The sequence below is a fragment of the Numenius arquata genome, chromosome 26, assembly GCF_964106895.1.
Source record: "Numenius arquata chromosome 26, bNumArq3.hap1.1, whole genome shotgun sequence".
Classification (NCBI taxonomy): Eukaryota; Metazoa; Chordata; class Aves; order Charadriiformes; family Scolopacidae; genus Numenius; species Numenius arquata.
Window position 1 is genome coordinate 3,307,462 of NC_133601.1, and position 27,293 is coordinate 3,334,754.

At 40.9% G+C, this 27,293-nt stretch overlaps 1 protein-coding gene across 9 annotated transcripts in view; it reads right to left on the minus strand.

Moving 5' to 3' along the window:
• Window positions 1-27,293, minus strand: part of EBF2 (EBF transcription factor 2) — a 146,504-nt gene that overhangs the window by 33,103 nt on the left and 86,108 nt on the right. For all 9 annotated transcript variants that reach the window (XM_074164216.1, XM_074164217.1, XM_074164214.1 and 6 more), the window contains one exon: window positions 6,845-6,926. In XM_074164216.1, the coding sequence (XP_074020317.1) occupies window positions 6,845-6,926 (82 nt within the window). The remainder of the gene's footprint in view (window positions 1-6,844; window positions 6,927-27,293) is intronic.

The following is a 27,293-nucleotide window of genomic DNA, read 5'->3' on the forward strand; positions in this document are numbered from 1 at the left end:
AAATTCTTTATGACATTGTACATCTGGAAACAATATTACATTCCTGATGCACTTTCCCTTCTAACTCTCTAGTCACAGCACCATGTTATTTTAACTTTTCAAAAGAATAACTACTATTGAGGATTTTAAAAATTATCATCATTATTATTATTTTCCAGCTGGGTGGAAGAAAAGATGTCAGGCCTCATCCTGCTGTCTTCACTTGGACAGGGCTCCCATTGATGTCAATAGGCGTTTTGGTCGAGCGAGTAATACAGGAGTGGATGCTACAATAGAATGTGTTTGCTTCATAGTTGGATTAGGAATAAGATAAACAACGTGAAAAACGCCAGCAGCCTCTCTCTGCTCAAAACTTCAATTGAATTCTTTGGGAAATCCTCCCTGAGCCTGCTGCAAACTCTGGGCTGACAGACAAAAACTATGCAAAAGGCCTTCATTTCAGGAATGGGGGCTCCTGAGATTGAGGGGCACAGGGCTGGAGACAAGGCCTGGGTTGCTGACATCCAGTCTCCTGCTGTTCCGGACACCCAAACCATGCAGCTACTTTTATAAAATTATCTTCAGCCACTTCAGGCTTTTGCCTTTGGTACTCCTCTTGATTTAAAGCCCACTTGTCCTGATGGTTAGGGAATTTATTCCTAGTCAGTTGGTACTTAACACCAGCTTTAGAATTATTATTTCCCATTCTGATCTACCTTAGGATATTTTTAGACAGAGTTATGTCCCTTCTCAGTGCATGTCACTAAAGTATTTGAGCCAAGCTCTTGTCTGCTCCCCAGTCACCTTAATGACCCATCCCTGCACCTGCTCCAAATTCATTTTCATTCTCTTTTAAACATAGTTAAAGCAGTATTTTGTATTCCAAACAATAAATCAGTGGGGTACAATGGTACAAATGCATCCTTTCTAGAGGCAAAGCTTACCTGAGACATAGAATCTCAGCTATGGTTTGTTTTTAACGGACAATACACAACTCTGGCAACTCACTGCCACAGTGGCTACCGGCTCCTCAGAGCTGAGCACATTAAGCTCCTTGAATGTTTTTTCCTTTTGCAGTTGCAGTCCTTCCCTAACTCGTATCGAATCTAAAATATCACACACACATCACCTTGTGTTGGGTCAGTCACTCCCTGATGAAGAAATCCACCATCCAGTAACAGCTCTAGGCTCTGCTCATACGAGTTGCGTTTGTTTTGCAATCTGTACCTGGGAAATCAGTCTCCCATAACGACGCCAGTCGTTATATTCATCTCTCTGACCACAGCTCGGCAACTTCTATCCAGATCCAAATCTGACCACAGGGGTCTCTGCCACATTCTTTTACCATCTCTGAAAAGGATTTTGATTTAGAGCAGTCATGTTTTATTCTTCCTGTCCCTTTTTCTTACAGACTACACCCCTAACTCACAATATTACCCCACCACTCTCACCGATTTTTCTTTTTCCTGAATGACACAGATCCTTCAGCGCTTCCCATCAGAAGCCAATGGGGAGAAGTCTCCAACAGGGCCAGCTTTGCTCACGTGCCTGATGCCGAACTGATCCAACCACTCTGAGGGCAGGAAGGAAACCTCCCCAGGGATACACCTTGTTATTTTTCCTTTCTCTTTCTCCCTAGGGCACCTAGAGGGGGGGTTACCTGCCAGGAAACATTCCATGTCATGACTTCTGCTGAAAACAGAGGGCAATTGCCGACCTTTCTCTTCTTGTTTCTAAAAAAGCATGTTGGTTCAAAGATGACCATTGTTAGTACTGATGTTCTGTTGCCTTGTACCATTTCTCTCTACCATGGATCTGTTTAATCCGTGTGTTACCAGCTGAAGCAGAATTCCCAATCAACAGGAGTCTAATGCTTTAGCACCAGGTCTCAGCTGAAGCATTTTAGCTGAAGTGCCTCATCTTAATTCCACAGAATTATTGTCCCCCATTACACACCGGTCGTTACCATTAAGTATCATTGGGCTTCAATCAAGTTCTCTAGGAGAAGTCCTCATTAAACGGAGGGCATCATATTTGTTTTTTTTCCATTCTGTTCCTGGGAGAATCACTCACTGAGAAGGCAGTGACAGCACTGACAATACCTGCGGAAACTCAGATTTGCTGAACTCAACCAGGCAGCACTGTGGGGCGAATAGGGGATTTTAGCACGCTGTTTGTTTTAGTTTTCCCCTGACAAGCTTTATTCAGAAATATTTTCATTGATAACTAATCAATATTTGCTTCAGTTAAATTCACAAGGACGTATTACTCGATCTGCATATGTATTTAGGCAGCCATCAAGTAACTGTGAAAATATCCATTAGTTCTAGAACGATTCTCTTTCCCTGCTTTAGCCACTGACAGACATTAAGTAGTCAGTGATTCACAATAAAATTATGTTACTACTGGGTAAAAAACCCACTAAAATAATGATCAGATATCCTTTAGCTTCTAGGGGGTATAACTTTTTTTCCAAACAGGAGAAAACCTTTGTATTTGATTTAAAAGATGAAAGTTAAGAGATTTTCGTTGCACCTTTGAAGCTCTACTTAATATCAAAGCAAATTTCAAATAGTTAATGTGATCACAAAGCAGCTGGTGTTGCTCTCCAAACTAAAGAATTATTAAAAAAAAAAAAAAAAACCAAACCAAAACAAAACCACCTCTTCAGGCATCTGGAGCTGTATTAAATTTACAATGCAGCGTTAATGTAACCTTTCCAGTCCTTTTTCTCCCCACCCCCCTTTTTTTCAAATGAGTGTAATATAAGTGAAATCTAACATTTAATTTAGTTGAATATATTGTAACTATACTACAAAATATCTGAATCTTCTGACACATCTCAGAGCAGGGCTGAGGCCGGGCTTGGAGACTGGATCCCAACGCCCTGGAACTTTGGTTCTCAGCCAAACCAAGCCCAAACCGTGGAGCTTCACACCCATCTCTAATCAGAAGCATTAACTTGACACTTTTCCAGACATGAGTAACCATTCTTCCATGCTGGAAGAACTCAATAAGATGCATTGTACGGCGCTATTGCCATGTCTCTTATTTATATTTGTGTCTCAACAACAAAGACTGAGTTTCGGCTTTAATTCAATCTCAACTAAAGAGGAAAAAGGTTTTTTGATGAGACCCTTTCAGTTCCAGGTTTCAGTAGCAATTTAAATGAGAACTTTGATATAAGGATTTTCTCTTCTGTTTTTTCAAATAACCATAAAAAGGAGTATCTTAATGTCTCCTGGAGATGTGGCAAGCATTACGCCATTGAAAATGAATATATTTGGTTCTGCAGAAAAACATAGGTACAAATTAAAAGATACTCAGCTGAGCATCGCTGCAGAAGTTTGTATAAGGAAAGTTAAATGCATGGAAATGTTTGAAAGAGGAGGGCCTTAATAACAACAGCTGTACAAATAATTTATTAGGAAAAAAAAAAAAAAGGTTTTAAATGTGGCCCAAGAATAAAACATAATGAATTAAATCGTAAAATGAATAAAGCACCCCACTGCACTGTGCTTTTTGACCCTGCTTTTACTCTGCTCCCATGTTCCTGTACTGGTAGGATGAACAACTGTCCTTTCAAACCTAATAAACAATTCTGCACATTAATTACTTTGCCTGATGTAAATCTTAACAATTAAAATGATTATGTTCACAGTGTGCAAGCAGACCACTGGGACCTTTTTGTCCCCCACTTCTGACTCTAAGGGCAGCTGCCAGACCACGCTCAACAAGCAGCAGGCAAAAAGTGTTTGCCTAAATTTAAAAACAAAAATCAAAACAAAACACAAAACAAAACAAAAACTAAAAAAAAAAAAAAAAAAAAAAAAGGAGATGACAGTGGAGCATTCAAGAACACTCTTTAACTTTCCTTACATCCAGGGAAGTCAAGTTTCTAGCCTGAGAAAAAACGAGGCAGCCAGAAACCAAGCTGTCTGTGCTTATTGTCTTTACAGTTCATCGTGGCTAATTTCCTTTGGAACACACAGCTTTCTTACTCCCAATGTGTAAAATTTTAGCAGTTGAACTACTTTTTGTATCTTTTTTTCATACATACTGACCTCTGTAGCCCAGAACAAAGTTCATCAACCAACGCGTCCAGTTTTGACCAAGCCTGAATGAAGATCCTGCTTTCACTCAAAACCTCAAGTATTTTGCGATTTGTCTCAAAGGGTTCATTTTTGTAACTCTGAAAAAAAGTCTTGTCAACATTTTTGGTTTTGACAAAAAGTAAGATGAAGTAGTGGTTTTTCCTGATCTTGATTAATTTGGGGGTTTGAACTGAAATCTCACAATGAAACTCAAAGGGTATGAACTCGCATGGACGGAAAGTGCAGGAGGAGTTTCAGAAAGCCCCGAAAAACACAAGCAGAGAGTTTCACTTGGCTCTATTTTCCCAGCTTGGCACGTTGTAAGGGAGAAAACCCAGATGAAGAGTCTCTCCCAGCTCATTTTCTGCTCCAATAAACTGCTGGGTTTGGTACAAAGATCAAAAGCAAGGCCATACTTTCTCATATCCAAGAGCCATGCCAGGCGGATGGGCCAGAGGAACGAAGGCGTCCCATCACTAACCGTGGGGGGGCCCAAGGACTCCTTTCAGTTTCCCTGTACAACATTTCACGGAAACTGGAAGGCCTTTGGGCTCTACAACATCACTGTTTGGGGTGTGGAGACACAGAGGTGAAACAAAGAATGAGGTTGATACTAGAGAGAGATTTCCGTCCCAACAAATTAGATCAGCACCTGATGGAAATGGGGGATTTCACTGGCCAGAGCGAGGGGGCAGCTGGCACGAGGCTGAAATCAGATCTCAATTCCTTCAGCGTTCAGGTGTGTTTGGATCCAGATTTTCTATTTTGGCTGTTATTACCAATATTATTTGTAACATGGCAGTGCCTAGAATCCCCAGGTGCTAATCAGGATACCCTTGGGTAAGATTTTTTACAAACTCGTAACCAAACAAACCAAAAAGAGCCCCTGTATTTATGTTTCGTTCCATTCCACAATCAGCTACTCAAGCTGGCTCTAACAGCTAACAAGATCTGTTTACATCCTATAAATTGAGTTTTCCTTTACTCTCAGATATTTTTTTTTTGCATTCTTGGCAGATGATGTCTAATTGGTGTTTTTTCTTTATGGAAATTGCCACTTGAAAAAAAAAAATCAGAATAAATTTCTTAACAATGAGCACCTCTTTTTTCTCATGTCTTACTATCTCTGAAAACACAGAGCAAAGAAGTCACTGCAATTCTTTAAACTACTAGTGAAAAAAATTAAGTTGGTCAGGAATTTTTTCTTCAAATTTATTTCTGCTCAAAACAAAAAATTAACTCTTTTCTATTTTTGCCTACATTTCTTTAACATTTTTGAGCTTTCAGAAGCTTTTGTTTTGCAGTATTTCTCTTAAAAGCTAAACTTTTTTTTTTTTTTAATAAAAATATACCTCCTGTGAATTTTTCATTGCTAGTAAAATTAAAAAAAAAAAATCACTGGTCTGTGAAAACATGTTTTGGTGGAAAGTTTTAAACAACTCTCAACTCCTGTGGAGTTTTAACTTCATTTATAAATGAGGAAACTGATGCAAGTGCCCAAGCACTGAAACAGGAATTGCCAAGCCTAAGGATGTCACCTTCCCACCACAATTCTTGAGGGTCTGCCAGAAAATCACACACCCCTCAGTAAACTAAAATCCTCGTTGTACCAGGGATGTGACCCAGTGAAGGCTCAATAATAATGATATCAAGCCGCAGCAGCATTTACAAGGGTAGTCCTGATTTTCATCACTAGACATCAAAGGCTCCGGCTGGCAAAGTACGAATGTGCTTTCTTAAATGCTCTCCTGAATCAAGACCATGAAGTTTTACCAAGCGGAGCAACCCCACTTGGAGAGGTGGAAATATACACTAGAAGAAAGGAAAAATGGCTCATCAAAGGTCTCCCAGCAAATTAGTGGGACAGTCCAACCACCTGACTGCAGTTGTGTCCCTGCGCTGGACCACACTGCTCCCTCCCAACTGCACCAGAGTTAGTTCCAGCATCACTTCTCTCCAGCCTCCTCCGCCTCCACCTTCCACACCGCACGGAGAGGACACTGCATCCAGGATGTAAAAGGCCTGAGCATTCCATTTACATTTTTGTGAGGGCTAAGTTACAGGAAAATACTTATTTATTAAACCTAGCTGCTTAAAAGGTTAGGGTATGAAAGCTGGGAGACTGCGCCTGCCCTTCTCCTCACCAGTGACACACTTCACCTCCTTCTGTGTTTTTATTAGCTGGGATTCACAATCCATCAGCGACAGCTATGATGAAACCAGTGGCAGATTTCACTGCAAAGCAGCTGGGTCATCGTCCCACGGGTCTTGTTGCTTTGCAGCGTGAGATCTTAAAGTGACCATCACTGGTTGGGCTGCTTTTTTTAAAGCAGCTGAAAGGGAGGGCACGAGAGAGTTAAAAGGCAAAAGAGATGGAAAGAGACGGGGAGTGGAGGGAAATGAGGAGGCTGCTTGTGTACCACGTACAGAGCTACTTTGAAAAATTCTGAGGCATCTAAGTATCACAAACACGATCCCTGCTGTGGGCAGCTGTATGTGCGAGTGCTTTGCCCGAGGGTGTCAAATCAAATATCCACTGCTGGTTGGTACAGTACACCACTTCCCCTTGGGGATTCAGAGTGGAAAAAGAGGAAAAAAGGGGGAAAAAAAGGTTTAAACACAACAAATGGAGAAAAACTTTAACAATATCTGATATGGCTTATCATATACTGTCATCATATTTATTATGAACAATGTAGGCAAGAGGAGAGGGAAAAAGAAAAGAAGCAAAAAAAGGGAGACAAGTTAATGCCGAGTCTTATAAAACTTACCTGGAACCGTCTCATATCTCTTGGGTTTCCTGCTGTTTTCAAACAATTCTGATTGCACTTGAGAAAAAATTTTAAGAAGAATCTGGAAAGATAAAGAACCACGTCACTTCTATGAACCATAATAAAATGTGTTGTTCTATTCTGTTTTAAAGCATACACCGTAGTGATTTACATGATGGGGTATCAGTAGACCAGGACTGTAAGAACTTACCAAAACAGAAAGAAAACAAATCCAAACTGTAACGAATAAGTTAAAAAAAGGTAAAGTACAACCAACGTGACTGTAATGCACAGAGCTGGGCTGCTGGCTGGTATAAATCAATGTATCTACTCCGATTTATACCCATTTCCTCACTGCATGTTTGACCACACGCTTTTCGTCTCTCTCTTTATCTCTCCTTCGCATACAAGGGCTTTCTTTCGCTGTCTGAAGGGATTTTCCGTGAAACAATATAGAAGGATAATGTTATTGTAAAAACTACAAAAACGGACAGGGCGACTCTGAGGCAGATAAGCCTTGAAACTACTTAGAATGTATTAAAACCCAGAAACAAATACAGCTCCCAGAAGAAGCTGCTGAGATTTCATCCTGACAATGTTTTCAGTTATTAAGATTTCAGTAAGTGAAGCAGAGAAGCAGAACTGCCAGGAGTCCGGATTATAATCTTACACCGATTTTGAGAGAGGGTAACAAAAACCCCACCTCAAGTAATACATGACAGCTCACGCCGTCCAAGCAGATAAACCTATTAACATCGTACAAAGTTCTCGTGCCAATTATTTTTGCCCTCTCACACACGCCCATCTTTATGTGTTACTATTCTGTAGAGTTTAGCTTGCCATGTACACAAGTTGAATCCCCAGCGTGCTCGACTGGCGTATTCAACACTATGCACTAGAACACACAGATTTTTCCAGTTTAGAAATATCAGGAATATCAGGCAGGCATTTTTCTATAACCTTTTCCACCAAATTTTGTGTCAAATCCAGAGAGGACAGGATTCACCCCTTTGTTATCTCATTAATCTGATTAAATTTGGGCATTTCAGAGGTAAAGAAACTCCACAAAAAATCACAGTTGTTGGATTAAAAAGAAAACAAGCAAGTCCTCAAAATCAGATATAACAGGCAAGAAATTTTTTTGGCATCCTCTATCGCAATTGAAAATATTTTCAGGGATTCTTTTAATTTCCATTTGTCGGACGAAACGGGTTTAACTGCAACAATTAAAATAAAAAATTCTAAGACTTTAAAATAAGACTTAGAAGGGAGAAGACTTGGATATAAGAAAAAATAAATAGTTGAAGAATTGATTTAGAATACAAAGAACAATTTATTTATTTATTTCTCTTGCTGAGTGCTTTCCTTAAAAAAAAAAAATCTGCTTTTGCAGTAAGTTAAAGTCCCAGGTGAGCCAGGCCTATTTCCCTTTCTGTTACTATGACAACGATTTTTTACCGCAGTCCCTAAGTCCCTTCAGAACTCACACATTCATGCCTTGAATTAGAACTTTAAAGGAGAAAGATGTATATTTCCCTGGGTTTACCAACAACAACCACCAAAATAGTCCTAACGCAAGACAATAAAGCAGAAATTCGCTCTCCCTTCTTATTGCTTCTTCCTTTGCACCACTTACAGCGCGGTATTTCTCTTCCATCTGCCCCAAACATACAAAGAAATAGCGAAGGATCTGATCCATTTATATGTTGCTTGAACAAACAAAACCCTTCGAAAACCTCCCGACAACTCGACCTGCAAAAAAGACCCAGATAACGTCACAGAAAACGACTGTCACAAAACACATCCTTCCAGTGAGCTTTTTAAATTAAAACATTCCTTTTTTTTCCTTAAATCTCTCACAAACATTTCAGAAATATCTAAAATATTTATTTTCTCTCTGTGTGCATTTTGCAGACTCTTATTTTTATCCCGTTTATGACTCGAAGAGCTCACTGGTTCTTCCCGTGGCCCCGAGGAGGGCGACAGCCCCGTGTCCTGCCGTGGTCCCTCTGCAGGGTGGCACCGGGGGCAGCGGGAGGGACGTGTCGGTGGCCGGCTGTCAGAGGGCAACGTCTGTGAACAGAGCCCTGGTCACCCCCGCGGAGCCCGAACCCAAAATCCTACACAACTTGGTGCCTCAGGAGCAGCACCGAGTGAATAGATTCTATCAAATCAGCCTTATCCACTCCTCACGCTAAAACCTGTGACCTCTTTTATTTGAATGATTCTTTGAGCAAGATTTTATCTGTAAGAATGTTTTCAGAAGGAAAAATGCAACGGATGCCGGCACACTCAAAGATTCACAGGAGAATTTGAGCCAGAAACGTTACTCACAAACACTCCTTTTTATCCTCCCCTCTTCTTACAGATATAAAAAGATATTTGCAGATCCATAAACTGCTTCTGTTACTGAGATCCACCTATGGAAGGGAAAACTGCAGAACGGAACTAAACTATATAATGAAACCAAGGCAAGTCACTTTTACAATAAGCTGCTGAGTAACTGGTTATTTTGGAGGATAATTGCAAACAAAAATCCACAAGAAGTTGTTACTTTCAAGGAAAAATATAAGATCAAATTATTCAGGAAAATGTCCGGTTTCCTTTTTAATTTTTTTTTTTTTTTTTTTAAATTCTTACATCCCTACTCATCTAGATAAGAAAAATGCTCAACATAAACTAAAGAATGAAGAAAACCAGAGCAAAGAAAGGTGTCGGTAAGAGACCGGGCTGTGTCAGCTGAACCGGCGTCGGGAAGGGCTGAGACTGCGGTGCTGAACGTTACCCAAAGCCCTGAAAGGCACATACAAAAAGGTCCAAATTCTAAGGGTATGTTTAACAGTATCTGTGACCGAACTCTGCAACGCTACACGGCAATGAACTATATTTTTATTTCCTGCTAGAGGTCTCCCGAAAATTGGGGTTCAGATCCCCAGCAAACGTAAATCAGCAGCGTATGTGAAAATTAACTCGGATTTCAATTAGCTCTGTGCTGATTCACACCAACAGATGTATTGTCCGTTACAAACACACAGAAAACAGAACTCTCCTTTCTCTCCGAACCGTCTGCTCCTACAAGACACAGAGCATTCTCCTCGCCCAGCGACTGCTCTGCTATGAGCAGCATTCAGCACCCAAAGACACTCAGCTTTGGGGTATTTAGGAGGATATTTAACCAACGGCAATTCTGGAGTCCCACCTGAGACAACTGAAAGGTGCCAGACTTTCTGGAATTGCCGAACCCCTCAGATGTTGAAAATTGTGCACCTTTAAGATATCCCAAACCAGGCATTAGTAATTCCTCATCCCACTTTTGGAAGTGCTGCCCTTGGGTTCGAGTACTCAAGCACCGTGGCAATATTCACATATATCGCCTGCGCCAAGACCTTTGTAGTTTCTTTGGAGCTCACTGGATACACTGCACCAAGAGTTTTCCGTCCATCACCCCAGGTTTAGATTTAGATTTAGTTTTATTTAGATGCGCACACAAGAATTTTTATCTCTCTTCTAACTGAACCACATCTCTCTTTTTTTCCTTCCAGAGTTCCTCCCATCAAATTTTAGCTGCAACTGGGCATCTGCATGAAGTATTCGGTAGGTCGTTATATATACATATATATTTTAAGTGGTTGCATCTGGGAAAGGCATTAATATTTATTGCAGCATTAGAATAAAAATGACTTGGGGGGAAGCAAAGAGGAGGGAAGGTTTAGCACTAAATGAAGCTGATTTAGGGGTAACAGGAGAATTGCAGAAAGGCTTTATTAATTTTTTTAAATGAGGACCTTTAGCCAGTTTTTGGCCTTAACCTATACATACATCAAAAAATAATTAAAAAAAAAAAACAACAGAATTTTAAAAAATTAGCTCATTTTCATGTTTCTTAGCTGGCCTTTGCTCCTTGCGAAGGACGGCGTTAGCTATGAGTTTAGCAGATAACTCTGACTCCAGCCAAGCAGCGAGAGCGGGGCCCAGCCATCTCATAGATCAACACCTAAGGGCACTAGGGGAAAACCTAAATACTGCTGAATGACTACCACTAAAAGTCCTGGCATTGCTATAGAACACCTGATTAACTTAATGCATAGACATAAAATTAATTAAGCTATAACTATAGACTTATCCTTTTTTTCCTATTGTCTCTCTCACATAGTTGAGCTTTCTATCCGCAAACCGATACACTTGTAGAGGTCTCCAAAATCCCACCTTCAATATAACTCCTTCTTCTAGGATTTAGAGGGAGCTATTTTAAAAGTTACTGCTCCTCCTGCTGGGAGTTACCATCATGCCAAGGAGTTTGGTTGATGAATCATTTAAGTGCCCCTTTTTCACTCCAGTACAAAGACAGCTGCGTTATCTCAACTCTTTTTCCCCAATCCTCTCTGACACAGACGGAAAGCGGAGCAGGAGCACTTGGATGATCCATAACGTGGTTGAGGCAGAAGAAATTCCCCTGCAGAGGGCTGTCCACGGGCAGTGAGAGAGGGAAGGGCAAAGCAGGTAAGGCCTGGCATCTCCCAAGCTCTTTCCAAAACAATTGCTGAGCCGGACTCCCACCTTGGCTCTGTTTGCCTCTATCATTATGTTCTGGACCTACCTGAAGCAACTTGAAAACATGGCTAGACCTACAAAGCGTGTTCCACACCCCTCAGAATGTTTATCCTCCACCTCAGATGATTGAGAAGAACCTTAATCAAATCCTGTTGGAGTCAGAAAAAAAAAAAAAAAAAAAAGTCTTTCTTGTGACTTCAACAGGACTAGACAGAAGCCCTAAAGAGCAGTCCCACGTGCAACAGAAGGTGTACTTTAAAAAAAAAATCCATTAATGTTTTTTTAAAACCCTGCCACAAGACCTGGGACTGATTAGTCTCACCACATGGAACCACAGAAATAGATAATATGCTTCGCGCTTTTATAGCGCCATTCTGTGGGACTCAAACTTCAATTAATTCTGCCTCACAAACCCCTCTGCAGCAGGTGGTGTAACTCACCATTCCACAGGCAGAGATGCCAGGGCCTGGAAACTGGGAGGGAATTGGTCCCCATCCCATCGCAGGTCTGGCTCAGAGCTGGGACTAGGACTCGCATCTCCTGACTCCTGGTTCTACATCTTAACTAACCTTCCTATCCACCTGTTCTGCTTTCCAAAGATACGGGTACAGAATCACGAGATAAAACATTGTTTTTAACTCATGAGGAGTCTCTGGATATGCTTCAAAAATATCCCTTGTAAAGCAAACACTGAGACAATCCTGTCTTGTTTGGGTTACCCTACAATTTGGATTCATGGCCTCAGGCACTTTTTGGCATGAGAACACGCCTGCCATCTAGTACGGTTCTGGTTATCAGCAAATCCTATGATGCTACAATCTAAGGAAAATATAAAGATATGGTGGCATTCTGCTTAAATAATTAAAGTGCTTCCAAAAAGTCACAAAGTGAACAAAGAAAAAAAAAATAAATAGAAGCTATTATTATGAATATCTTTGCTCCAGTTAAACAATATTAAGATTAAATATACTATGAACTGCAAAACTATCATTAGAGTGAGGGCCTGACTCCAACCCCATCAAAGGTAGGAAATTCTGAGATCAGGGGCTCCCATCCTCCCCTTGACTCACCCGTGTGTGTCTTGGCATTGCAAACTCTGAGATAAGTGTGACAAGTAACCCTACCCGATGCCACAACACGACAAAGTAGAAGGTTTTACTTCAAATTTCTTCCTTTCAAAGGGATTAGGTCAGATTCTGCACATACATTTGAAGGTCAGTGTTTAAAATCAATTAATTGCATTTATTTGATATCATCACCTCGATTTTAATGAATATCACAGTAGAAGACTTCTTTATAATCTGAATATTTATCTCTGGAGTAATTTTGTTCTATTATGTCAGTGGGTATTATTAGGGAGCTGATGAGAAAATTTCCTCCCCTTTTCCAGCAGTTATAGTCAGTGTGGGATCAGGCATTGCACAAAGGCGTTCGAAATGAACACACACCTTATACTGCGTGAGAAATGAGTGAGGTTATTACAATAATCCAGAGTATTTATATGATACTCCACAAACAGCAGCTAATTAATCTTCACAAAACTCCTGTGCATAAAGTGTGAACCCAGTTTAACAAATGTGAAAACCAACATATGTAGGTCAAAAAGACTTTTCTGAGTTTGTCAGAGATTTACTGTGAGAGAAGGGAGCAGGACTCAGCTGATGCGAGGTCCCAAGCCCAGGCCAGGAGAAGAGGAGTTGGCTGTTCATTTGTCACTTGTTGGGTTTTTTTTAATAAAAAACTCCAGTTGCACTAAAAAATGCACGTCAACATTATGGCTCTACTCCTGCCCCCACCAACGTCCTCATTTCCTAGTGGGAAAACCATGAAACACTTCTCCATCCTCTTGCCCTAATTCACAGCCATTTCTTCAGTTATTGGGTCACCAACCTAGTTAGACCTTTCTCCAGCTCCACACCTCTGTGTGCTGAGGACAACCAGAGAATTCCTCAGCCTTGCAAGAGAGATGAGTTAGGTGTTTGCAAACCCTTTGAGGTCCCTTCCTCATAAATTTCTATGATTCTTATTTTTACACTTCCACTTGTACTGTCTGCCCCACACAGACCCATACGTCGCCATCACATCCTTCTCCTCATCTCACCCCTGATTGTCTCTCAGCTTCCAGGCACTGATCCTGACTTCTACAAGGAACCTTTTCCTGTGCTCTCCAATTCTTTTCCAGCTTCGAAATCGATGCTTGCCAAGATAAAGTCTGCTCCTGCAGAGGTCTAAGGAGCACGGATCAGGAGGAACTGCACTGATGCTGACAGAACTGTAATGGCAAAAGCAAAGCTGGCTTCAAGATGTGAGGCTTTTGTATATTTGTATTTTTATTATTAAATCAAGGTGGTTTGGACCAAAATCTACAGGACACAAAGATCCTTCGCACTGGGGAAAGTCTAGATCAGAAGTTTTCTGTTTAGGCCCATCTTTATTATTAAATTAATATTTAATCCATCGATAACAGCATGCTCATTCCAAGACGCTCGCAATGCAAAGCATATGAGGACATGCAGATCAGATAAGTGTAATAGAGAACAGGTGGAATTAGTGCTTTTGTTTGAAAAAAGGAGAAAAGCCCAAAAAGGACTTTAAAATGCCACACAGCACTGTATCCCCCAAATAAATTGGAAACATCAGATAATTTTAAGTATCAAAACAATTCCGTTTTCCAAGGCTAACCGTCCAATGTCATTTACCAACATCTACTGTTTGACATCCTGCTTGCTTTCTCCCACACCAAGTCAATCACTCCAATGTAGATTTGAAGTTTGAAGTTTAAAGGTTAAGTTTTGATGTGGGACCATTATTTAGGGCCACTTTTTCTGTGCCTGGTATTCAGACCTTGAAAGGCCACCTAGAAACACCATGGGAAGGCAGAAGACTATTACTAGTAAGTGTCTGATTTGTACAGTCTCCGGCCCCTTGCAACACTGAGCTCAGAAAAGCTGATGCTGGAGATGGATGCGAAAATGGAATAAAAAGAGATTCGTGATTCAGCTAAGGCAGGGCAACAGACCAGACTACCTTAAAAAGCAACCTCAAAGTTACAGGATGGAAGAACCCGCTTAAAACTGGTTCCAATTCTGATTTGTTGGCCATGCTCTGAGCTCCTAATGACACTTGGGTAAGTACCACTCTATGTTACATATTAAAGAAGCTACAGGATGAAAGTGCTGGTATCCTGTATTTCAGATGGATCAAGAAAGAACATCGCACCTTGAGTCCACAGTAACCATTGGACTTGAATTCATCTCCGACTCCCAGTCTCCTGCCTTAACCACAGAACAATTCCTACTCAAACATCCCATCTCTCTGCAGCCTAGAACATCTCATTTCTCTCTGCCTTATGTCTAGCGGCTGTTTTTTAAGAGTTTAGTTTCCAAACAAATAGTAACTGAATGTAAATCTGCAATATGTCATCCAACCCCGAAACACGTCAGTAAACGTGATATTTATATTCTGTACATCTTCTACCTTCTGCACAATTTTCATCTCTCCAGCAGACTCTGTTCCAGTCTCCGGGAGCAGCAGCAGGCACAGGCATCCACCGCTGCAATTCACACTCAGTTGGTAAATGCTTATTCTGTCTTGCAAAGTGATCCCATTTTCAAGAAACAAGGGCTGGGGGAGAGTGCGCTGCCGGTTACACAGTCATTTCTCGGTGCTGAACGCAGTTATTTGGCATGGCCACATTTGCTAGGAAAAAAAAAATCTCCAAGGAAAACCTCCTTGTTTGTGCACTCTGATGAAAACCTGACACCATTAATGAAAATAATAATTGAACTCTATGGGTTCGAATTGAAAATGAAACACAACACTAACAGCGTGTTTGTAATTGCAATTGTTCTCCAAAAAGTCTTTGGAGGACTCTCTGCAATCTGAGCAGTTTCCCTTTCCCTTTGGGTTTTCCTCCTTCCTCCCACACCAAAACTTTCCAGTAACTTGCAAGACAATGGCTAAAAGCTTATTTATACTGTAAGATCCATATTATTCATGCCATTTGGCAGAGGACCAAATGCCATAGCATAATCAAAAGTCAATAGGCAGGGAGGTAATAGAGTAGAGGATTGGGCTGACGGGCTGTTGAAAGGGACGTTCAGATAATATTCCCCGGTTTATTACAGTATCTGTGGGCTCCAACTGTGCTAAGCATTGCACAGTCACGTTGTGAAATTGTTATTGGAGAAAAGATACACAAAGGACGGGAGGAAAGAAAGGCTTTTATACACATTTCACTGATGGGGAAGTCAAGGCACCTCGAAATTAAGTGACTTACCCCATCGCATAGATCAAGTTGCTCTTCCAGCCAAGAACCGTTCCTGCAAGCCCATGGTTGTCATTTTACTGGTTCTTTTTAATAGTGACAAAAATTTCATAAAGCTCATTGCCTCAGAACATAACACCCAGCAGGATTTTGAAAACACGGCCAAATTCTTCTTCATTCCACTTCTGTCAGCCCCAGCAGTGCACACACGGGTTGGGGCTGGACTCTATCACACAACAGAGGCCCGAGGATGCTCTGCAATACTGGGTCAATCTAGTCATTCTTTGGGATCACTTTGTCCTTACAGCTCTACATGGGTGCAAATTTAACTCAAGTTCTACTTTGCAAACCCTCTGGACCCCAGAAAATGCTGACATAGGTGTTAGACGAGCACAGAAACTGATCCTCACTCTTTTTTTTTTTTTTCCTGTACCCAGAGAAATCTGTGATTCCTTCATCTTTTGCCTCTTCTGTGCTCTTACCCCCTCGCTCTCAAAAAATCTCTCTGCTGTCTATTGAGCCATGCTAGGCTGAACAGTGAGCACCAATTACACCAACAGCCTTTTTGCTGCTGCTGGGTCTGCTGGTTTTTACTATTTGTGCCAGATGGCAGAGGCCGGCACATAAAAACTCTCTACCCTGCAGTTAACGCAGAACTTGGTAATAACTTTGCGGTGACTCCGGGAGATCAGAAAGTTGCACCGACGCGAACGTTAGCGAGGGAACCAAGGTTAGGCACCCATTTTACACCTGCCAGAGTGGATATCACTCAGCCGAACGCTCTCACTCATTGATGAAGGCGAGAGTATTGCCTTTCCCTAAACCGGGTTTGGATAGAATAAACCTGCATTCATTTGCTAAAGAGGCAAAATTTACATCCCAGCAACTTGGGTCCAGGCACATTTTGCCTCCTCCCTTTCCCGAGGGCTATTCAGTGGGTCGATTTGCACCTATTGTACTTCTGGGTCTAGTCACAGCTGACCTTGAATCTGAACATTGGTGTAACATTATATTCCTATGACAGATTTATAGATTGGCAGACAGGGGTGCATTCAGCGCATTCCTTCCCTAAGACAGGACAGCATCCAATGTTTGTTAGCATCATTAAACTAAAACTGACTTTTCACCTGCTCCCATACCATATGCAGCTGCAAATTTTTAAATTAAACTATGAAGCCATGCATAAATTTACATATATTACAGACTAGCCTCTCCATTTAACATGCAAATGTACTCCAATGTTTCAGAACACCTTCTGTCGCTAATTAATTTGCTGAATTATAATTAGACTAATCCTGCATAATTAATAAGCACAGATTTTTTTTTAATTTCTAAGCAGCTTGATGAGATCATTCACTTCCTTCTATAAACTGCTAAGTAACTGTTAAAAAAAATCTGGAAAGAACATATGTGAAAAGGTATGTTTGATGTCGCATACAAATTTAAACTAGCGGGCAAGCTTCAAGAAAGTCAAGATTAATATAAGTATATGGCTGAAGCACAGAGACCATCGGCGCCTTATTTTCAGGGGCAAGGACCAAGATTTTCTGTGTCTATTTTATTCCTTTTGCTTTTACCCATCGGACCTTCCAAGATCATAGACCGAGACAGAAAAGGATTACAGGCCCGTGTGTAGCATTAGGAGATGTTATGATATTAACACACCGTTGTATATCAAACCCCTCCGCCTGTACATGCTGTGTGTGGATAAGCTCCTTTGATGGTATTTGGAATTGTTTTCATTTCGGCTGCCAAAACCAACGGAGATCATTCTAGTGAAACAATTAAGTGCTATTAGCACTGGATTCATTCTCTAATGATTAAAATGAAGGGTCTTGCTTTAATGTTGAAGAGCTTGGACTCAGAGAAATCCGCACGGCAATAAGGTTCTGAAAACGTGCAGCGTTACAGGCCGCAGAGGAGGGACTCTCCTCCTCATGCACAAAGCAACCCTCGTGCACAGAACAGCCAGGTCCCGAGATCTCACCCAGCAATTTCACCCTGCAGAGAAAGACGCAAAGAGCATCCCAAAATATCACAGGATATTTTGCAAACAAGACTGCAAACAATAATATGAGTGTATTATATTTATAAACATATACACACATTGTCTGTAATCTCATTTGCTAATTACTCTATTTATTTATATACTTTTTTATGTCTATTTCTAACATCCTTGTTTAGTCTTCACTTCAATCTTTCTCAAATGCAGCACTCGCCAACATCCCTTCAATTGTGAGTAAGCAAAATCTGAAACCAGACCTCATGATTCAACCCAAACAAAGGAAGGAAGAAGGAAAAAAACTGATTCCAATCCTAGGACATCGCTGAACCACTGAAAGCCTTCAAGTGTGGCTTGTCTACTACAAATGTTAGACATAAAATACTTACCAGACACTTCTGCCTGAAACCTCTGTTGGTTTTTTCAGTAATTTGGACAAGTGCCCTCCTTCAGATAAATATATTGTTTAAATTGATTCGGGTTCTGCATATCCATACGTAAATAGAAAATGTAAAAAGGACCCAGTTTACACAGGACAAGTTCTTGGCGCTGTGTGCCAACCAAGCCACTGTCTAGTATTTCCTACTGAGCAATCAATGGGAAATCACTCTTTAAAAAAAAAAAAAAAGGCAAAACCAACTTTTTTTTGTCCAAGAAAGACTGGAAATTTATCCTGCTGTGCTTTAACTCATTGTAGACCTCTTCAGAAAAAACAAGCGCTTGTGAATGGCACGTGTTTAACAGAGACCTCTCTTTAGAAGAAGAAACACCATCTCGAAATTAAAAATATAGAAGAATTGCACGTTTGGAATGCCGAGCACTCCCAAAGCACGGCAACACCGGGAGACCTGTTCGTTGGGGCAGATTGCCATGGGACTAAAGGACTCCAAACACAGAATAGCTCCTCTAAAAATTCTATGATACATGTTTACAGACAGCCCCAAAACACAATGTTTTCTAGTAGCCACTGAACATACCACCAGATGACAAGGGAAGCTAAAGAGGAACAAAATTAGTAATATAAACTGAAAACATCTTTCTGTCTCATACGTCTCCATTTCTTATCTTCCTAAAACCCAGCTCAGCAGACAGAAAAGACTTAATGAGTTAAAAAAAAAAATAAATACAGGATTTGGTCTGTATTTTTTCCCCTCCTCCTTTCTGCCGGCTCCTCATTTTAAACCATGGCTGAATTGGCCCAAAGAAATGTAGGTCACGTGGCTGAGGCAGAAATAGAATCTGTATCTCCAGAGCCACGGGGCCGGGTCCACGAGCGAGTCTCTGACGTTTTTTAAAGCTACTCCTCTTTGTCAGAATAAGATATTTTGCAGCCACAGCATTTGGCCAAACCCAAATGTCAGCATCCGCGTCTTCCAGGAGATTTCTGATGTTCAGGGCTTCCTACCCTTTCCCAATTCTTTGCCCACAGAATTTGCCACCGCTGATATGCTTCTGCACTAATATAATATATTATACTATATCATATAATTCTGCTTTAAAGAGAAAATTTCTGAACTCTGAAACCCACCTTTTTCTATGTTTCAGCACATATCCTCAGAAATCAGCTAATTTTCCAAAGAAAGAGTATTTTAGCCATATACACACCACCTTGTATTTATGAGGAATATGAAAAATTCTAGTGCGCGGTAAAGAAACGAATACATTTAAAGCGATTCTACCTTTCACTGCAAACATTTCATTCATCTCTGCTTACCAGCCTCCAAATTTAATTAACCTTTCCAGTACCCTTTGATGTAGCACATATGTGCCAGAGGCCAAAAACGAAGCAGAATTTTGGGGTACAAACTCTTTTAATTGGCAAAGGGTGAGCCTGGAACGAGACAGCAGTTGGGGAACTTGTTTTGACTCCTCAGTTATTTCAGGGCAAGTGTCTTACCTGAAGAAGTTCTGATGATTATGAAGACACACAGGAAGATAAGATATTTTTTCAGCGGGCTCGGTAAGAAGCCCTTTAGAAAAAGCACTGTACTCAGTCACACTGTACTCAGTCACACTGTACTCAGATGCGCATCTCCAGAGCCCAGTGGGTCCAAACACCATCATGCAATTTTTCTGGGCTCATGATTCAGACTCTCCATCCCCACCACACACAAGCCCAATGCACAGGTTTCGTGCAAGAACAGCCACTTGGTGCAACTGCACAGCATCAGGTCTCGGTGTTCCAAAGGAACCCAGATTTTCATGAAATACATCACAAAAGCCACGCTCCTTTAAAGTGTCTGAGATGGGGCACCCAGAAATCAAGACGAGGTAAAATTCAAACACTTGGGCAATCAGTTTGCTATAAACTCATGGCTCCAGCAAGTTATTTTGCCTCTGGCAAACACTCAATGCTACAGGAGAAATTGTTTCTCTTCACTCCGTCCCTCTCTCTCTCATGTGCACACACACACACACACGCACCCCAAGTTGACTGTGCAGTGATGTTAACAGGAGAGGAAAATTGCTTCCTGACCTTTCCAGTGATCAATTTACACCCTGAAGCATGAGATTGGTTTCATTTTGGTGTGTATATGTAATACCTATTCCCACATCGCTTTAGACAATGCAAAATTTGCAGTTCCCTTGAATGGGTGCATGTGTTCGGGCCTGGGTTTAGCAGTGGCTCCTTCAAGACACCCATCTGGTAACTGAGCTTTAGCACGGCCATCGGTGCCCACGCTTTTGTGGTGAAAGCCATATTTTGATTTCCCCCTTGATCACTCTAGCAGATCTATGTGTATATCCATTAAGTTGTTATAGAGCTTGGCATTCAGCTCCTCTGGCCGGAGCAAAACACAGTCCCGGGGCTTCTGTGAGAGATCTTAAGTTAACACTTGGTAATTTCAGCTCCTGACCTTCCACCTTCTGAAAGCGAACGAGGGCTGCAAAATGTACTAAATGCAACAAGCAAATATCTGATTATTAGGCCTTTTTACATGACAGATACAGACCTGGCTTTGGAGTACGTGCCCTTGAGGGGAACGGCCGGAGGCTGCAGAACGTGGAGTCTGGGAACAGGTCTCTATTGGCCAAACTTTCTGTCTCCCCCCAACCCAAGCTTCTGATCCCACAACTCCAGCCAACGATTAATAAATACCCCATGGAACCAACAGCTCCCGGAGCCGGACCCGAGTGGTCATTCATGCACTGCGTTGTTTGTGCTTGTTTTTAATCTCATTAAGGTCAGACTTCTGCAATGCTCTGCTTTATGACGAGACTAATGAGCTTGTGTGAGGGCTCCAGATGTTTCCAAACGCAGCGACTATGATCTGTATTTTTCATTCACTTCAAATTCTAATATTCTTCCCTGATTTGGGGAGATCATAGGGACAGATTCACCTCGATGCTTACGTAGATATTGCTAAAGCCAGAGACAAGGCTCTTTCAAGAGTTTGGCAGCAAGAAAGCTGCATACAAACCCCACAATTAACTGACTTTGAAAGACTTCTCAGGGAAAAAATCCAATCCGCTTTATCTCTTGGAGATGTACAACATATTTTTATGTGTACATATTACATGTTTTATATACTTCAACTGCAGGCACACACACTTCCATGCAGAGCATAAATTTGAAGCTTACAGTTGGCTTATTGATTGGAAAATACTCCTGTTTTGATGCTTTAAATAAAGAGGTATCGTTCCAGATGCATCATCGTAACGTGCTCTCTACTGAACAAGGTCTCTTGGCAGTTCCCAACTTCAGGACTTCCTGCCCATGTCCCTGGTGCACCGAGAGGCTGATGCCTGCAGTGAATTTTGATTTTTTTTCCCTTCTCAAGTTCTACTGCAGTCGTAATTTCTGGAGAAAAGTTTTAGAGCGCATGCAACATTTGCTGAATGTTTTCTTCATTTATTTAATCCAGATGTTTGCATTTTAAATAATTGAAAAGCTGCTATGGTAAATAGACATCAAGGGAGGCTAATGGGAGTAGCACTGTCATTAGGAAGAACTTGTACGATGAGACATTAGACTAAGGAGTGAGTCCCTGCAATGTCAGGACAGGTTACGGGAACGAAGGGATGGAGCTTGTTGAAAAACATTGCACATCGACGCAAGACCATCCCTGACACTTGGAGAGAATGCTGAGCAAGGTTTAACACAAACTGCAGAGAAGGTGTAATGAAAAGTATATTGTGAGCTTTCCCATTAGAAAAGCTTCTATTTCTTCATATGGTTTGCTTTAGTTGCACTCAAAAACTTTAAAAGAAATTTTAAAAGGAATTATTTCCATTTCTCCACTCTGTAGACATTCACTAAGCTCATTTAAGAGCAAGGGTGGTTTCTGAAGCTCCCAAATGAAATACTGGAGTTGCTGCATATTTAAGTAGGGTTGTTCTGACCAAAGACTTTGAGACTGACAATTTTCAGTCTGGGAGTACCTGGGCTCCACTCAAAACACTGAAATTGCAGCTTGACTCTCCAGCTCTCTTAATTTTTGTCTCCATTGCTAAACTCCTGTTCTGTTTTAATTTGAACCTCCTAAAAATCAACCTTAACCTCACTACAGTCAAGTCAGCTTCAGTGGAACTAAGATTATACGCAGGTCTACAGTAGCTCTATTAAATTGATTTTAAAAAATAATTTCTTAAATTATACTGCTGTAACTGAGGACAGTGACCAGGCTTGTGATCACTGAACTTTCTAGGATTTCTTACAGTTATTTTCCCTGATTTTTTTTTTTAAATACGTGCAGCTGTATCTCAGCTGTGTAAACTGACCCAGAAGAATTTACAGTTACAATGATTTGAACCAGGTCAAGACTTGCTCCGTGGAAGTCAGGTACTGTATGTTCCCTCCCTCCTCCACGGCACAACTGTGCTTTCCCCCAATATGCCAAAAGATCTTCATGGCTCCACATCATGACGTAACCCCTTGTAAAAGTTCCTTTGGAACTATTGAGAAGTATCTACTGAAATACCTATGGAACAGTAATTTTACAGGACTTGTGGTCCACTGGGCCCAAAATCCATCTTTTATAAGGAGCCAGTAGAAGAGAAGAAAGCACTCCATAAAAGACCAGATTTCCAAAGATATTTTTCTCTACCAAGAAAATTAACTCTGCAAAGTTTCTTCTTGCATAAATGTATAATTACATCTCTGATGAATGCTGTGAAGTTGAACAGAATCCGATAACCCATTCTGACTTGGGGTTTCACTGTGATTACCAGCACATGCTTCTTACAGGACCCGTGTGTGAAACTGCGCATCATTGTTTCAGTAAGGAAATTACAGGACCCTTTGCTGTGTGAATTCTTACTGCCAAAAAGTAACTTTAATACAGAAATTTAAGGTTAAGTGGCTTTACATAGTTCACAGACACTAATTGCAGCAAAATGTGTTTTCTTGGGAACCCAAAAGAAAAAAGTTGCATCTCTTTCTAGAATATCAGCATTGACTGCAGAGATCAGCTAGAAGACTCACACGTCTTAATATACACACTAAAGGGATGTGCTATAGCTTTGAAGCTCTTGGGGTTTAAATCTACTAATCACGCTCGTAAGGAATCATCAAACCAATGAATGTCAAGGCAGAAACTCTGATCTCTGCCAGGCCACTTAAGACATTTTTAGAAGATTAATCAGTTGCTCTAATAATAGATCCCTCCCTTCTCTATTCCCCCTTTCCCTCTCTGCCTTCCAAAAAAAAAAAAAAAAAAAGTCAAGTTTCAGTCTAAATTCTGTTTTTGCAATAATTCAGTAGTGAATGTCAACAGAATTATTTGTTGCTTAATCAGGCTACAAATTTGGAGGACAGCTTAGGAAAACAGTCACTATAATTCTCGAAGTGAAGCATTAGAAACCATTTAATCTGTCCTGTGTAATTACTTTGTACTTATCTCTTAGCAGGTAAAATACTAGGGGGAAAGTGGCTTTTACACACAACAAGGGTTTCTTTCTAATAAAAAAAAGCCTGCTCATTTTTTTACTTGTTGAGTAAGCTCATATTCCTGAGCACCTGAGCAAAAATAATAGTGCAGCTATTATGTTTGGCAATGTTTTTACTTTAGCTTAGAAAATGACAAAACTTTGAAAAAAGTGAAATTGTTTTTCTAAAGGGCTTTTCCTCTGCCATTCACTGCCACGGTTTGGTTTGGCTCCCCGTGACTCCGAATGCCATTGGAAGAGGCGAGACTGGCAAGCTGAGCCGCAGAAACAGTTGGGGACTTGTGAGCATCTTTCCCTCTTAATGACAGAAATTATTTTTACTCCGAGACTATCCAAAACCTTTAAAGAGGGCTTGGGGCCTCGCTGTCCCAGCAGCTATAAAAGAGCAGGAGACAGAGCAGTCCCTTTCCCAGCCTCCAAGGATCTAACAACGAGGGGAAATTGGTTCCAATACCTTGCTCAGATCCAACAAACTTTTTCGGTTTACAAATAAGTGTTTCCATCTCAGCGCATTTGCAGCTCAGTCACTACAACCTTCAGCTGAAATCAGAAGTAGAAAGTGCAGCTGGCTGTAAGTTGTTATTCAAAACCATAACTCTCCTGATTAATAAACTCTCCTGGTTTCTAGAACCAATCCTCTCACCAGGAGCGTTTTGTTCCTTCTTTGGGTGGGAGGGTGGCTTTCATTTTCCTACGGCATCCTATAGGGAACTCCCTGTTTGGTCTAAACTTTGGGTTAAATGTTGCAAACTCTGCCTGTCGCAGCCTTAATGTGAATCTACCCATATAATTAGCATCCCCAGTGGTAGTTAATATTGTTTTTGTAATAGCTGTTTACAAGAACAAATCCAACTCTGACAAACACTCCAGCTTCATTTGAAGCAGTCTCACTTAAAGTTAGTAGGAATTCTTTGATGATTAAAGTAAGACTTAACTTCTACTGTCGCTAGGGCTGTGTGAGTTCTGGTATCCGCAAGCTCCAATGCATACGCCTTGTAAACAGAACTTTGCTCTGCATTATGTTATCCCTTATTAATCACAGGAAAATAATAGATCTGACCATAAAACAGAAGCACTCAGAAGAAAACAGAAAGCCTTCCCCTCTTTAGCCTAGTTAAACTTCTCACCAGACGGAAAATGATCACGCGATGTGGGAAGCCCAAGACAAAACTCAGGCAAAAGAGGGAAGTGACAACACCCGCAGTCACTAGGGAGGAGAATCGCTCTCCGAGGGTGAAACGCTCCAGTCTGCAGAATGCTCTTGATTATAGAACGGCTACATATGCACGTGAGAGAGTAGGTTTTTTAGGTTATATGACAGAAGACTATACACATACATGAGCGAGGAAGTCATAATTGCTCCTACAAGCACTGAACCACACTCCACTTCTGACTGTTTATCACGAGTGGAACGAGCTCAGAACTTCCCTTCAAGCTCTTACAGAACTTACACTTCAAGCTCAAGACCCGAGGACGCTGGGCTTCCAGGACAGCTCAGCGTATCTGAAATCTCAAAGCTAAGTAATGGTAAGGACTTCTTCCAAAAATTACTCCCACTGCCATTAACACACACATGGAAAAAAAACAAAAAAGCTGCTGTAATACTTAGCACCGAACACCATCGCCTGTGTCCCTCAGAGCTGAGCTCTGCCTGGCCAAGGGTTACAGAAATGCCCAGTGATTCCGTACCCAGTGCCCAGTTTGAGACATCTTCAGATATGCCTAATTTTTTCCAGCCTCTTCAGTGTCTTAAATTTAAGATCCATCACTTCCAGACACTTTTACCCGATATTTTTGTGGCTGTTACCAGAAGAGTTCATTTTATGACTCAAAGACACTGGATTTGTGCGTGTGTGCCTGCCTGTGTGTGTTTATGCAAAGAGAGAGGCTTAGAGGGGTAAGAGGCATAAATCACTTCAAATTGTTACTGTAATAAATGTGGACAAAAGAATAAAATTTGTCACCAACCTAATATTACCATCAATGTTTTGTCTACTTACATTCCTTCCAATTTAAAAACAGTTCAATACCCCTTTTACCTTCAAGTAGCAGCACTTAATAAACAGTGATGGATGCTTTTTATTCCCTTTCCCCCCTTCCTCCTATTCCAGGCTTTCCTGTGTCTGTTACAAGGGGATTGTTTCGCTTGGGGGAAATGTAGATGCTCCATCTTTCTTGCATTGACATGCATCCCTCAAGGAATGACGACCATATTTAATTCATAACCCCCGTTGGCTACACAAACATACAACTTCCCATCAATTAGGCAACACAGAGATGCTGTTAAAAATCAATGAGCTTATTATTAAATATATTTTCTTTTCATGTAACAATAATAGTTATTGCTGCTCCATTGTTATAGCTGTAATATCAGCTGGTTAAGCAGCTCTAAAAAAGGGGGGCTGATTGCTTTTTGATCAGCCGGTGCCGTATCAGAGAGTATCAGAAGAACACTGTCCTTGCTGTACTGCTTGACACAGACGCTGAAGGATAAAGGTGATAAAAAGTGACCAAATGGATGCTTCTTGAATAAAATCATCCAGTGTGAGCGGAACAGAGCAGTCACTGAATATTTACCTGATTTTCATAGCCATACACAGAGATCTGTGGAAGTACAAGGCGCTGAACACCCATCGCACAGCAGCCCCATCACAACACAGATAGGCTCCTATTTGTGTTTTCACTGTGGTGTGTTTATTAGAAATTATTTGGATATTTTGACACATGCCACTACTGAGGGAGCTCCCTGCCTACAACAGAGATGTAAAGTCTGTGCCAGCTCATGCAAAGGTTAAAAAAAAAATTCTACACACACACAAAAAAACCCACAGTGCACAGATTTTGGCAAGTACATCATATGCTGTCTGGCCACAGCTGATCTGAAGCGAGTCCCCTGTAATTATGGGAGAAGGTGGAACAGGTTTCCTGCTAATTGGAAAATTCTGCAAATGGCACCACTGAAGTAAATTGACAGTCGTTAGAATATTAGCAAAATGAGGGAACTGATTAGAAAAAGCTCAGATGTGGACTTTTTTTTTTTTTTTTAAATAGTGCCTGAATCTACCAACAAATTGATAATAAAAGCTAAACTTAATAATAACAGCTGTTATTTGACCTGGATGCAAATATATTTGTGCACATATGCACACATACACACAGGGAGACTATAGACATATTCCCCCACACAGGCGTATAAATGCAGTAAGTGCATAAACACATCCACACACATATTATTCCTGTCACTCTTCTCACATTAAGACAAATACACAGAATGTTTGCTAACTTTTTAGAAAATATCTATTTTCCCCAAGCATACACACACACAGAGAGTAGGGGAGAAAAGCTGCATTTCAAACACCATCAAGAGGCACATTCTACTGGAACTGTACTCACTTTATGCTTCAAACAAATCTTGCGAGGTATTTGTTTACCTCCTTAAATCTTTAAGTGATTTGTTCCTCGGGGAAGCTGGATTTCTATTGTAAATTTGTTCTTGATTGACTGCTGTTGAGAATTCTAGTAGCGACTTCTCTTTGTGTTTCAGTTTAAACCGTACAGGAAGCACAAAGTGGGATTTGGCCACGACTTGGACCATCCATCAACACTTCGGGATTTGTATTCGTTATTTTTCAGCTACTTGGAGCAGGGGAAAAGCAGACGCGAGGGGAAAAATAAGACGTTCTAATTAGAGACACTCCTACAAATACCGTCAAATCCACCTCTCCGTAACTTCATTACGA